At 39.2% G+C, this 14,691-nt stretch overlaps 1 protein-coding gene across 3 annotated transcripts in view; it reads left to right on the top strand.

The window, feature by feature from the left end:
• UXS1 (UDP-glucuronate decarboxylase 1) overlaps positions 1–14,691 on the top strand; it is a 138,282-nt gene that overhangs the window by 65,323 nt on the left and 58,268 nt on the right. For all 3 annotated transcript variants that reach the window (XM_069093991.1, XM_069093990.1, XM_069093988.1), the window contains 2 exons: positions 9,077–9,137; positions 13,629–13,809. In XM_069093991.1, coding sequence (XP_068950092.1) covers positions 13,677–13,809 — 133 coding nt within the window. In that variant the 5' untranslated portion in view covers positions 9,077–9,137; positions 13,629–13,676. The remainder of the gene's footprint in view (positions 1–9,076; positions 9,138–13,628; positions 13,810–14,691) is intronic.

Below are 14,691 nucleotides of genomic sequence, written 5' to 3'. Positions count from 1 at the left end.
AGATAGAGCATTGTATTCAAATGCCACTTCAGGAGCTCATTAATTATATGACCCTGGACAAGTCATTTAATTTATAAGGTTTCCTCATCTGTAACATACGGATAATAATAGCACCAATCCCACAGGGTTGTTCTGATGATCCAGTGAGATAAAGAACCTGTAAATTTTAAAGTTCTGGATAGGTGTGAGCTGCTGTTAGTTGTTGGTTTCATTATTTTTTCTATTATTACCAAAAAAAAAAAAACCCTCTGCTCTTACAAAACCAGTCTATTTACTGTTCTGACAGTATGCCTGTCTGCTACCTGCTGCATGCCTCTGCTCAGAATGTTCTTGCAAATTTTCCACTTAAACTGAAGTCATCTTTCATTATCTTTTCTAATCTTATCTATCCTTAAGATGGAAAAGGTCTCATGAAGGATCTTGTGTATCCCTCAAAGCCCAGTTCACAACTCTTGCTGAGTTGTAAGAGAGTAATCTCTCTTCTGAGTTTCCTCTCCCCTCCCCTCCACTTCCCTCCCGTTCGTTCTCCTCTTCTCTCTTCTCCTCTCCTCTCTTTTTTGTACTAGTTAGCTATCTAATCATTTGATTGCCTACTTTGTAAAATTCTGTATTATTGGTTATTCTATCCTATTAATTAGATTGTTAGCCTAATTTTTTAAACTTTGTAGTGCAAATGACACAGAATTGTCTGAAGACTTGAAATACAGACCTCCCCTTGATTCTTTGTAGTTTTGTGACCTTTGACCAATCACTGAATATTTCTGAGCCTTAGTTCACAAAATGGGGATAGTTTCTGTTCCTTCTACCTCTCAGAGTTGTTATGGGAATGAGCTTTGGAACCTGAAAAGTGCCATCTAGATGAAAGATAGTATTTTTATTAGTAGTAATAGTTTTATTAGCACAGAATTCTACATAGTAGAGTTCAATAAATATAAGATAGATAACCATAATTCTCTGACCTGGACTATCTGAAGGCCAAGTACATTCCATAGCACACTTCCCCCAGGATTCTCTTTTCCCCTTAAGTGGGTTGGGAGAGGTGATTACATATACTTTAGGGATCATTTCTATAGTGCATTGCTAGAAAAGCATGGTTGGCAGTATAGCATTAATAGAAATCTATGAAACTCAAGTGACCACTTGGTTAGCTATTCTTGTTATTTTTGATTCCTACATGCCCTGTACTGGAAATCAAGAGAGATGTTTATTTATCCTAATAGTCTCTTCTTCTTTGGTTTCCATGACTTTTTCACTCTCAGTTCTCCATTAGCGTGTTTTACCATTCACACTCAATCTCCTTTGCTAGATCCTTGCCCCTTTGTTGTCCTCTTTAGTTAGCTCATTAGCTCCCATCAATTTAATATCATGTCATAGATGATTTCCAAATCTGTATGCCTATACAGAAAAAAATCACCTGAGCTATAGTCTTCCTATTACCAACTACCTGTTGGATATGTCTACCTAAATGGCTAGACATTGCAAAATCAGGTGTCCAAAATGAATCTGTGTGGGGAAAACCCCTACCCAGAATTGATTGATTGATTGATTTTTGCCTTTTGGAGGGCAATTGGGGTTAAGTAACTTGCCCAAGGTTACACTGCTAGTATTTTTGTGTGGGTGTTAAGTGTCTGAGGCCAGAACCGAACTCCGGTCCTCCCGACTCCAGGGCCGGCGCTTTACTCGCTGTGCCACCTGGCCGCCCCAACCCTACCCAAAATTTAATAAAAAAATCAGAGGCCTTTCAAGATAGGAACAGAAAGCATTTATTCAATTCTCACGAGAAAGGGGTGTCACCTCCCCTAGGACAGACTAGTGGAAGGAGGCAAGTTACAGAAAACAAAATGTAGTTATATACACTCATGCAAAACCACCCCTCCCACTGACCTTCCCCTCATTGGTTGAGAACTGGGCCTCCCAATCTAGCACAGGAATCTACCCCAGGTACAAAGAACAAGGTTGTTACTTTCAACCAGTGAAACTGATGAAAGCATTTAATACCTGATTTGGCAGTGGGTGACAGCAGGGGAAGGGTAAGTTTCTGTCTCCCAGAGATCAGGTGGTCTTCAGGAAAGCAAAGCTTAGGCCTGTCTGCAGCAGAAGCCCAGCTCCGGTTTAGAGCACTGTCTGCATTCTATGAGAATGCTTTCACTTACTTCACTCTTTCTTCTTCAAACTTCCCCATTTTTGTTGAGGACAAAACTAGCCTAGTCATTTGGGCCCACAACCTTGAAGTTATCTTGACTTTTCCTTCTTCTCCACCCTCCATATCCAATTAGTTGCTAAGTCTTATTGATTCTGCCTTCACAGCATCTTCCTTCTCAGGAATAATACTCTGTCTTAATTTAGGCCTAATTAAGTCATATCTAAACTCTTGGCTATGGCCTCTTCTCCGGTCTCGTTGCTTCCTGTCTGTCTGCTCTCTTCAATCCATCTTCCACACAGCTGACAAATTGAGGTAACTAAACTACTGATTTGATTGGGTCATTCTCCCTCCTCACATTTTCAGTGCCTTCCTGTTTGCCCAGGATAAAATGCAAATGCCTCAGCCTGGAGTTTAGTGCCTTCCATAATATGGCTCTCCCTTGTGTTTCCAGCCCCATTTCCAGTTTTTCCTTTTCACACTCTCTGTTCTTGTCAAAATGTGCTCGTAGCTTGTTCCTGTATGGCATTTTATATCCCTTCTTGACCTTTTCTCTTAGAATTCCCAGCTTTCTTCAAGTCAAAGTTTTGTAGTGGGTGCTACTTACTACACACATGAGACTTTCCTGATTCCTTCAGTTATTAGCATAGTGTCTGGCACATAATGGGCACGTAATAAATGTTTATTGATTAAGTAATTGATTTTAAGTGCTCTGTCCTTAAAATTATTTTTGTAAATTTGTATTTTCCCCAATAGTTCATTGTAGGAAGGGAATGTTTTGGCTCTGTCTTATTGTATCTCTAGTATTTATTATCATGCCTGGTTCTTGAATTTAATTGAATCTTATGTATTTTTAAAAATAAGTTATACAAAATTTGTTTTAATTCTTGCTAATCCACTGCATTCTCTTTTTCAGGGAATCTACCACTTTGATGAGGTTTTTAATATTCTGTTCTTCCTCCAGAATTTTTTTCCTCCAGGAATCTAATTTCATTTTTTAAATTTCTTGCTTTTAATTTTAATTTCTTTCTTCAGTCTTTCTATCTACTCATATAGTCCATGTGGCCAAGCCATTGCTTTCGGAGGGTCTTTTTGTATTTGTTGTGGAGTTACTCTCTTCTTCTAGGTTAATGCTTGGGTTTCTCTTAGCCTTTATCATTTCTTCATTTTGATTGTTTTCTCCTGCTTATTTCGATTTCTTGTTTCTGTTCTTAGATTGGGACCTTGTAATTTGGATGTTTAAGCCCTGTTTGATCCTTTCCCCTCAGTAGTCCGGATGCTTCTGCCACTCTAGCCAGGGTGACTGGTACTAGACCCTACTTTCTCCTTCAGTCCTTCACTCCTGTCTCCATTCCTGGTAGCAGTGGTTTGCTCAAGGTTCTAGTTTGGACCACTATCTCTCTTTCTTAAACAATCCCTAGTTGGGAGTTGGTCAGCCTCAGGGTTCTTGCAAATCACTCTTTCCCTTCTACCCTATCCTTCCTTGCACTTTCAGGCATTGAGTTGGCCCTTCCTCCCTGTGTTCCAAGGCACGCACAGTAATGGCCCGTCTCCCTGTTCAATGATCTATGAAGGATTTCTCTGTACCTTATTTCTGGTCTGACAGGCGAGGTCCAGTTTCTGGCTTCAGGCCACTATTCCTGGAGCTTGTGCTGGCTTACCACTCCTCTCCCCACCCTTTTTCGAAGAGCATCGGTGGCCATCAGGATCATTTATAGTAGCTTACGTAGGCTTCTCTAACATAGTTCTTTTCCCAGAGCTGACCAACCTCAAGCCCATTTATTTACTTAGACTTGCTTTGGCTTTTTTTTGGATGCAATTCTGGTTTAGAAAAAGGAATTTAATTTTGTTTCTCTGATTTTCTTTACAATTGCTCTGTCTAGAACCCTGTTCAGATATTTACCTGTAGACTTAAGCTCTTTACTACCTTTCAATCACCCTCTTAACCAGAAGCCTCTCAATTCCCTCTCATTTAAAAGATAAATAGAGGTAGTTTTCAAGAGGTTGGAAAATGGAAGTGAATAGTGAGAGGACTACAGCTTTTCATCTCCAAACATTAACTTAAATCCTAAGATTACAATACAAAAAGAGCAAAGGAAAGTGTGATATAATGGGGGGAAAATTTAGTCCTAGGTGTTCAAACACTTAGCTGCTATCCTAGCCCCTGGTAGTGATTCTCTGTATGACTTTGGGGAAATCACTTAATCTTATCTAGGCCTTAGTACACCCTTGTTTGTTAAAAAAAAAAAAATCCTAGAACTCTAGGTTCCTTTCCAATTTGAACATCATATGGATCTGGAAAAGTAAAAAAAATGCATTTATAGACTATCACATTATCATTCTCTTCCCTTCTGTATGCCTTTGTCACTTAACAAAATGGGCATGGCTCCAGCAGATTTATTTGTACAATGACAGTTGGACTACATGGCCTCTCACCTCCCTTCCAGCTCTGAATCTGTGATCCTATGATCCAGCCCCGGCACTTGAAATGTTAGATTGTCTTGAGCAATCCTGTCTTTTCATTGTCTTTCTTTTCTGAAAGAGGTGTGTGTAGCCAGCCCATTGCTACAGGCATCATGTGCCCTCATTCCTTCTTCTCTTCATGCATGCAGCCAAGGAGGCTGTGAGCATGCTGCTAAAAAGCCTGTTCTGCATGGAAACACAGTTAAACAAAAGCCCTTCAGAGTGGAACCAGTGTTCCTCCAAGCATTATAGATCATTAATTTGGAAATAAAATGCTTCTTCTCAAAACCCCAGGTCTTCTGCATGCTGGTTGCCTCTCTGTTGCTTTTAAACATCATTAGAGTGGGTTTGATACTTCTTGCCTTCTGACTGGGGAGGGGAGAGAGTGGAGAGGAGAGACTTTATAACAGAAAATCAAAAATTAAAAAAAAATAATCATTAGAGGCACACTCGTAAAACAAGGGAAATTAGAATTCTTAGGGTATAGGTAGTCAGTAAACACTTGTTAAGCACCTTGTATGTATCAGGCATTATACTGTAGCTCTACTCTAGGGACAGAAAAGACAGTCCCTGCTCTCAAAGGCACTCGCAGTGTAATGGAGATAATGTGAAAGCATCTATGTACAAACAAGATATATGCAGGATAAATGAAAAGTCATCAAGAGAGGGAAAACAATAGCACTGAGGGGGACTGGAACAGGTGGTATTCCAGCTGGAACTTGAAGGAATCCAGGGAAGCCAGAAGGCAGAGACAAGGGAGAGCTTTTGAAGTCTGGGAAATAGTTGAAAGTAAGTGTATATGGAGTTGAAGGGATATTGTGAGAAGGAGCAAGGAGGCCTGTGTCACTGGATCATTGATTACTAGGTGGAGAGTAAGGTTCAAGGAAGGTAGGAAAGGTTCTGAAGGGCTTTAAAAGACAAACAGAAGATTCTATATTTAATCCTGGACATGATTGGGAGACACCAAAATTTATCGAATGGGGGAGAGGTAGCAGGGGGGCTTTGTGTGTGACATGGTCAGACCAGCATTTTAGGAAGATCACTTTGGTAGATGAATGATGGATGGACTAGAGAGGGAGAGGCTTGATTCAGGGTGTGTAACCAATAGGCTGGTACAAAAGTCTTGGGGTGAAGTAATGAGGGCTTCTACCAAGGTGGTGATGATGTCAGAGGAGGGAAGGGGAAACATAAGAGGTGTTAGGAAGGTAGAAATAACTGAACTTGGCAAGAGATTGGACATGGCGGTGGTGAGAGAAAATGAGGAGTGGAGGCTGACACCTAGACTGTGAACCTGAGTGGCGAGGAGGAAGTGATGATGCGTATGAATGTATCACAAACCCAAAAAGAGCTTTATGGATATCAGTTGCTGTTTTAGCCCAGACCTGTAATTAATATAATTCTCTAGAACTCAGTTTTAGAAAGCATCTTTAACCACTTAGATAAGTGACTTGACTAAGTACACACAGCTACTATATGTTAGAAGTAGGACTTGATACCACATCTTCCTTTTTGATAGATTTTTATTAATAATAATAATAATTACTATCAATAATTGTTACTACCAATATTTCTTCCACTATTTATTTGACAACAGATTGGATAGGGGGAGTGAGAGTGAGAAGTCTGACATCCAAGATTGCGTGCCATTGGTGACTAAGAGGATGATGGTGCATTTTATAGAAGGAATGGAACAAGGGAGGGTTTGAGGGTGTGCAGGGGGAATACTGGATTCAGTTTTGGACATGGTGAGTTTAAGATGTATAGGAGACAGCTAGTTTGAGATGTCCAATAAGCAGTTGGAGTGTAAGACTGGAGGTCAGGAGAGAGCTCGGGACTAAAGAAGTCATTTCGAGTGTCATTAGCAGAGAAATGGTGATTGAATTCTTGGGAGCAATTAAGATCACCAAGTGAAATAGTATGGGAGAAGAGAGAAGGGAAGACATAGGACAGAGCCATGAAGGAGACTCACAATTAGCGGCAATAAGCTGGATGAAGATCCAACAAAGGCTACCGAGAACAATGATCAGAGAGGTAGGAAGACAGCTAGGAAAGAGCAATAATCACGAAAACCTAGAGAGAAGAGAATATCAAGGTGAAAAGTGAGATTGACAGTGTTAAAGACTTTGGAGAGGTCAGCAAAGGTGAGATTTGAGAAAAAGGTATTAGACTTGGTAATTAAAAGTTCATTGGTATCTTTGGAGAGAGCAGTTCTGGTTGAATGATGAGGTCAGAAGTCAGACTGTAGATAGTTAAGAAAATATAGGAAAGAGAAGAGAGGGCTTGATTATAGACAGACTTCTCAAGAAGTGTAGTCACAAAAGAGAGGAGAGACATAAGCGCTTGACAGATATTTAAGTGCTGAGTAGGAAGGAGGGTCCCCCAGGCTGGAGGGAATTGCTTGAGCTAAAGCAGGTGGGCAAGAATAACACTGGTGTGTTCCTGAAACAATGAGCAAATCTATTGACTAAAATGGAGGATGTAGGTTAAGTTGTAGTGGCAAAGTAAGGTTGAGGTGGGTAAGGTGAGGCCAGGTTATGGAATTACTTGGTGCTAGACAGAAACAGAGGGAGCTGTTGTGGTTCCTTTTGTAAACCAGGTCCAGGGTAGTAATAAATGTTTGGAGAGTAGGGTAGCAATGAAGAAGAGAGGGTGAATACAAGAGATATTTTGAAAGAAGAAATATTGGGACTTGGTTATAAATCTGGCTGTAGGCAAAGAAAGAGAGAAGACTCAAAGATGACCCAGTTCATTCAATATTTATAAAGTTCTTATTGTATGCAAAATATTGTCCTGGGGAAATGCAAAGATTAAATTAGACATACTCTGCCTTTGATGTTGGAAGAATGATGATATTGTAGCAATCAAGTGAAGTTGAGAGTAATTTCCTGGTATGGGCCAGGCACTGTGCCAAGTGCTGGAAAGAGGATAATTGAAAAGGGAGACCTTTTGGAAGAGACATGGCAAGTTTATTGGGGGACCTGTTAATAGTTTGAACGTGAGTGCAGGATACCCAAATTATCGATGTGTCCTGCTCAGATATTAAATGACTTGTGTGGTCTTACTGATTGGGGAGTTCCCCCAGCAATGCAGATCCTGTACCACTCTGGTCCATGTCTTCCCATAGGTTCACTGGGAATCCACTCAACATATTTTTGACCTTCTTTGATTTCTCTGGATTTTAGGAGGCTACTGGTAGAGCCCTCCATTCCCTTTTGACATCATTTACTCCAATTCACCTTTGAAGTTCCATATTTGTTATATGCTACATCCTGTTTCTACACCTGACATTTTTCTCTATGACCCTCATTTTTAAACCCTCAGATTCTGGTTTCTATTACTTGTAGCCACAACAGTACTGATAATCCCTTTGCTTCTGGTAGGAACTGGGGTCTTGAAAGGAGCTGTGCAATTTCCATAGGCCATCTAATCTGCTTTCTTATTCTTGTTCAATTATGTGCCCAACTCCATGGTGTATTTGTATCTTCTCTCCGGGGGTGTGTGTGTGTTTGCCATATGTGTGTTATGTATACAAATATGTATATGCTATATGTGTCTGTTTTTTTATCTATGTATGTGTGTGTGTGTGTGTGTGTGTGCACACAGTGATAGTCAAGCTCTGTAGCAGAGGGTTTGTAAACATTTTTTAACCCCACGTTTTGATAACTATTTAAACTAGCTGTATTTATTTCCTTTCAACTCTATGTATTTTCATTAAAGCATTTAAAAATATTATTCTGAGAAGAGTCCATAAGCTTCCCCAGACTTCCGTGACACACAGACAAAAATGTCAGTCATTGCACTATAGGAAGTCAAGACTAATGATGTACTTGGGAAGGATCTGTGAGGCAGCTGAAACTACAGGAATAGGCGAGCTTTCTGGGACTTCATACTACCCAGGTGGGCTAGTGGTAGCTAGGAAGAGGAGAAAAGATGAAATAGGGATTGTTTTAAAACAGCAAATAAACTTCAAGCTCAGAGGAATTGGGGAGAGGGAACTAATATTTAGAAAAGTGAAAAGAAACATTCCTTTTGACATCTTGTTCAACACAACTTGGTGTTCCTCCCCGCTCTGAGAATTGCAAAAGGATGACTGATGTTTTCTCCTGTCCAGGCTTGAGCAATACCTTGCTTGTACAGTTATTTTAGTATGTAATTCTGTTGTGTTTTGCCATAGGTGGCCAGCTTCAACTGCAGATTGGCTCCTGTGAAGGAGCCCCAAGTCATGCCCAGTTTGTTTGTGGACCAGCAAGCTAATTAACATTTATTCAATGAGTTGAATGAACCGTAGATATAAACTCCATATAGGAATTGCTCAAGGTCGGCTCTCCCATTGCCCATTAAGACTAAGGGTAGAAGCAAAACGTATTTGTTCTGTAGAACTGCTGCTCTTAGCGATTTGGCACTTAACAAAGAATGAATTTAGATCCCCAATTCTGACTTTCCATTTTTTTTGTGTGTCTTCACATTCTGTAGCTTTACCCAGAAGTACCCTCCAGTGAAATTTTTATCAGAAAAGGACCGAAAAAGAATTTTGGTAAGTTTGCATATATTTAGTCTTCATTCATAGTGGTCTTTTTAATAAACTCCTTTATCCTGTTAATTTATGATCCTTAAAGATTTAGGAATTATAACCCTTTCCTTTTAGGATTCTTGAAATTCAATTTAGTACAAAGTTTATCCAAGTACTTGTAATAGCCCAGTTTGTAATAACTTTAAAAAAAAAGGAAAAGGAGAAACATTTGTAAGAAAAATGCTATTTATTTTTGAGTAGTGAACATAAACCATCTTTACATAAAAACTCCTTCTTAGAGCAGACAGATTGGTCGCCTCCTGCTTTTACTGGCATGTCACATAACCCAGACCCAGCGCAAACCAGAAGCTTCTCTTTCAAATGTCAGCCCTCTGCTTGGGTCATAGCTTCTTTTTACAACTCACCAGAAATATCTGTGGTCCCAGCTGAGCTTGAATGGAGTGACCCATGATGAAATGATACGGGGCAATTATTTCTTTGCAGTCTTCTGTAGCCAGAGGACTAGGTGCTCAGTTTTTCTGATTAATGGCACAATTATGATCATTTGATAATCTTGTGTAAGGTTCTATAGGAAGGACTAATGGTTTTGAAGAAGCTTTTATATATACTTGAAGTAGTAAAGGTCACAGGGTGATGGATGGTAGCAGAATTGATTCTGTTTCCCAAATAACTGCAAGGTACTGACTTTACTATTTGTAGAGCAATTGCCCTAGGATAAGTTGGACTGTGAGAAAAGATAGAAGTTCATCTGTTTTTTGTGGGCTTGAGTTTAGAATGATAGTTTAAGCTTTAAAAATCATAGTGTCCATTTATATAGTGACCTACTATTTATGAAATGGTTATATACCTTTAATTTTAAAATTTTTTAGCTCTAAAACTTGGGGTCCTTTGGATGGAGGGGGGCATTGAAATTTTTGTAGACAAGAATGGTCTGTTGGAATAAGTTTTGAAATCATTTTTCCCTATTTCTGAGCAACCTCATGTCTAAATGCCAAGCTTGAACTTAGCATTTTAGCTGTTTTTGGCACCCTGAGCAAGCATTAACATTAATTCATCAAATGGAGTTTGTGTGTGGAGAACACCCAAAGTTATATAAACTCATAATCCAATTTTCATTGTGAAAGATAACAAACCTTTTCTGCTGCTACCTTTAGATAAATTTACCAAGAAGATTTATTTCCCACTCATTGTTGACTCCCTTTTCCTGGTGAATTTTTTCTTCCTCCATAAGCCCTCAGCTTCTATCTGTATTCCTTCTATTAGGAATGCTTGCTTAATGGGCTGAATATGATAAGAAGAAAATTTTCTGGCCGCCTAGCTAAGTAACATAAAGCACTAAGTGCTCCTGATAGAGGAGAATTATTCCATTAAAGCAGCTTTGGTGGGTTACCGCCAAAGCCAAGGGACCTTCTCACAATTTCATGCTGCTGCTGAAGTTAATGAAATGCAGAAAGCAAGCCTGTATGATTCTTAAATACAATACATGGCTTTAGGTTCTAGGCTGTTGACTCTGCAGTTTAGATACAAAGATGACTGTATAATGGAAAGCAATTAGGTGGTGCACTGGGCCTGGAGTCAGGAAAACCAGAATTCAAATCTGGCCCCAGATACATACTAGCATGTCACCCTGGGCAAGTCACTTAACCTCTATTTGCCTCCATTTCCTCAGCTGTAAAATGGGAATCATAATAGCACCTACCTCCCAGAGTTATTTTGAGGATAAAATTAGATTTTATATATATATATAGACACTTATAATTTATAAGACACAGTGCCTGACATACAGTAAATGCTCAATATAAACTCTTTGCTTTCTTCTTCCCTTCTCTATAGGATGTTTACATTCATTACTTTATTTGAGAAAAGGACTATTTTTAAAGCTTAGATTGTAGGTTTAGGGCTGGAAGAGTGAAGATGAAAATCCTCTAATCCAATCCCTCTTCACTTTAAAAAGGAGGAAATTAAGACCTGGAGAGAATAATCTCCCATCCCCCCCCAAAAACAAAACAAAACAAAACACATACACACACAATTTACATGGGAGGAAACTGAGTCCTGGAGAAAATGGTTAACTTGGACAAGATCAGGCAGATAATAAGTGGCAGAACCAGGATTTGAGTCCAAATCATCAGACTCCAGATTCAATACTCTCTGTCCTAGGGGAACTAGCCTTATCATTATTAAACTAGCCTTATTAACTTTTAACCTTATTTTTAAAAAAAGTGTTAGACTTAACAGGTTGAAGGAGACTCTGAGGTCATTTAAACAGAGACAATTCCTACCCTATCTCACTATGTGGTTTCACAGATGAAATGAGGTAATAAATGTAAAAGCACCTTGTGAACTTAGAGAGAGGGAGAACAAAATAACAATTCCATTCTAAAGTATTTTTTTCCTTAGTAATCCCTTTCTAGTACTTCTTTGTCCTAGTCCGTCCCCCAGCTTCTCCCCACCCCCCCAAGTATGGACCAGTAAAGTTAATTTGACATAAAACATAGAAGTGATTGATGATCACAGGCTTTCTACAGCATAGTAGGCTAGAGAATGTAGCACTGAATTGGGAACCCAGATCACAAAGACACTTTAAGGACTTGGTTCTTCAAATGCAGGACTAGATAATGCTACCTTTCCTTTGTATATCTCTTGATGGATCACAAAGTGCTTTTACAGTTGTTACCTTGTCTCCATCCTATGAGATAGTCAAAGTAGAAATTATTATCTCTGTTTAGATGATCCTAATTACCATGTAATTAATTCTGTGGTTCATAGTGAACAAATTTAAGTACATTGAAAGTTATCCTCTCTGGATCTCAATTTCTCCTTCTGTAAAATGCCGCTATTGTACTATTTGCCCTCCAAGGTTCTTTATGACATGTGGTGCAGTGAAGAGAACACTGGATTTGGACTCAGAATACTTAGATTTGAACCCTGACCTTGTCACTACCTGTGTGATCTTGGATAAGTCACCTAACTTATTTGGACCTCAGTTTCCCCATCTGTAAAATGAAAGGGTTAGACAGTTACTTCCACCTCTAAAGCTCTGATCCCTTTCCCAATTCAAGAATTGTATTGTTCCATGATTCTGACATGTGAGCAATAAAAACTTTCTGCCCCCCAAGAATGATAATTCAAAATCATTAATAAAATATATATTTATTAAGGTTTAGAAAAATGAATAGACCAGGTGTTTTCTTAGGTATTTGGTTCATCTGTTCTTCCTCATCACCATCATAAAATAGCTGACAGTGCTTTAAGATTTTCAAAACATTTTTTCACAACAGCAATGTGAAGTGGCAAGTATGAGTATCTTTATTCCCATTTTACTGAAGAAGAAATTGAGACTGCAACATTTAGTGTCATAGCTCGGAAGTGTCTGAGCTAGGATAGATAGATCTTCTAATCCCCAAATCAGTGTTCTTTGATCTATACCAAACTGTCTTTTTTTTGGGTGGGTGGGTGGGGGGCGGGGCGGGAGTCCAGAGAGGGAGAAATGGTTGAAAAGGGATGATATTGAGTAGAGTAGGAAGGGCTGAGGTGACCTAGAAAATTTTGTCTGGGAACTTTGAAATGAAACTGGTGTTCTATAATAGAATGGAAATCAGAGTAGAACATGGCAATTTTACTTTTTTATATTTATATATTTTATTTTAAATTTAAATATTTTATATTTACTTTTTTATATTTACACCTGTCTGGCCCCTACTTTGTTCCCATACCTCCTCCACAATCACAAACACACAATATAGTATTAATAGCATCTTTTCATTCAGATGTTTTGAAGGGAATTGGTCCTGTGTTTCTGGTGGCTTTTCATTTTAGGAAATTGGCTATTACTGAAGCCCTGTCACAGCACAGTAACTACATAATTATATCACTTTTTAAGCAGCACATAGATTCTACGTAGGATTAACCTGTTATGATGATCATCAGGAAACAGGGTTTTTTGTTTTTTGTTTTTTTAGGACTTCAGCCTATGAATAGTTCTTGTTTGCTTATCGACTTAGTCTTAATTTTTTTCTGGGTGAATTCTTGTCATGGAAACCTCTATTTATCTAGCACAGACATTCAATACACCATTCATACCTTGCCCATTCTATGCCTTCTAATAAAAGTAATCCTGTTAGGTCTCCTGCTGGTGGTTATGCCATCCCAGTATTCCTCAGGGTATTTCATGTAAACCAAATGCTGTCATGATGTAGTGTTCTATAAGAGAAATATATTTCTGACTTTGTAACACTTATGTTCCAGAACAAATGCCTGAGTAATGTCTTTTGGTTGTTTTAGAAATGGTTGAGATATGTATGCTTGCTTGCTCTGGAGTAGAAGTAAAGGTATTAGCTGAAATATCTTTACCCTCCCATCTCCCCTTCCCCCTTGCCCTTCCCCTCCCCTTCCCCTCCCCAGCCGACTGCAAAAGCCAGCTTGTGAAATCTGTTCTCATCTGATTTCTTCGGTGTTTTCTGTAAATATTTCGTGCAAACTGTCCTAATGCAGATTACTGGAGGAGCAGGGTTTGTGGGTTCTCATCTTACTGACAAACTAATGATGGATGGCCATGAGGTTACAGTTGTGGACAACTTCTTTACGGGCAGGAAAAGAAACGTGGAACATTGGATCGGCCATGAGAACTTTGAGCTAATTAACCATGACGTCGTAGAGCCCCTCTACATTGAAGGTGAGTGCACGTGTCTTATGCAGGGTGCTTCTGGAAGGAGTTTCCATATGGGGCCGAATATTTATTGATGTGTCTATCCTGTCCTCTTGCTAACTGCTAAAAACATGAGCAAATTTCCATTATAAAGAGGCTGTTTTTAAATACCCCGTCAAATTCTGTTATGTTCTGTTAAAATATAAATTTCTGGACAGTAAGGATTGTTTCATTTTTTTGTGTTTATAGTCTAAGTTTCTAGCACAGTGTCTGGCACACAGAAACTTAAAAAAGGCTTGATGTGGTGTTAATATTTATTATAAAATGATAATAATATTAAAATAGACTAATGTAGGGGCGGCCAGGTAGCACAGCGAGTAAGAGCACCGGCTCCAGTGTTGAGAAGACCTGGAGATCGAATCCCGGGCTCAGACACTTAGCATCCATGGCCATGTAACCTTGAGCAAGTTACTTAACCCCGATTGCTTAGGGGTGGCCAGGTGGCTCAGAGAGTAAGAGCACCGGCCCCAGTGTCGGGATGACCTGGATCAAATCTGGGCTCAGATACTCAGCACCACACCCAGAAATAACTGGCTGTGTAACCTTGAGCAAGTTACTTAACCCCGATTGCTTTAAAAAAAAAAATAGACTAATGTAAAAACTGGCAGATTGAAATTTGTGGGTTTGTGGGTCAGTAAGATTTGTATATTGCAACCTATTACCTGTCAATAATGTTTAGAAAAGAATTGGAAGAATCATGGTTATTCAGATTGAGTTCTTAACTATTTGAATTCTTACTCTATCAGCTCATGTTATAAATAAGAAAAAACTACAGTTGTGGTTTTTTGTTGGCCTTTTCTTCTTCCTTCTCCTCCCCCTCTCCACGAACACACACACACACACACACAC

The sequence above is a fragment of the Petaurus breviceps genome, unplaced genomic scaffold (genome assembly GCF_028583685.1).
Source record: "Petaurus breviceps papuanus isolate PSGF00001 unplaced genomic scaffold, PetGlider_PUasm1.0 214, whole genome shotgun sequence".
In the NCBI taxonomy this organism is placed as follows: domain Eukaryota; kingdom Metazoa; phylum Chordata; class Mammalia; order Diprotodontia; family Petauridae; genus Petaurus; species Petaurus breviceps.
Note: the sequence above shows the minus strand (reverse complement) of the source record. Positions and strands in the feature narration are given on the sequence as shown.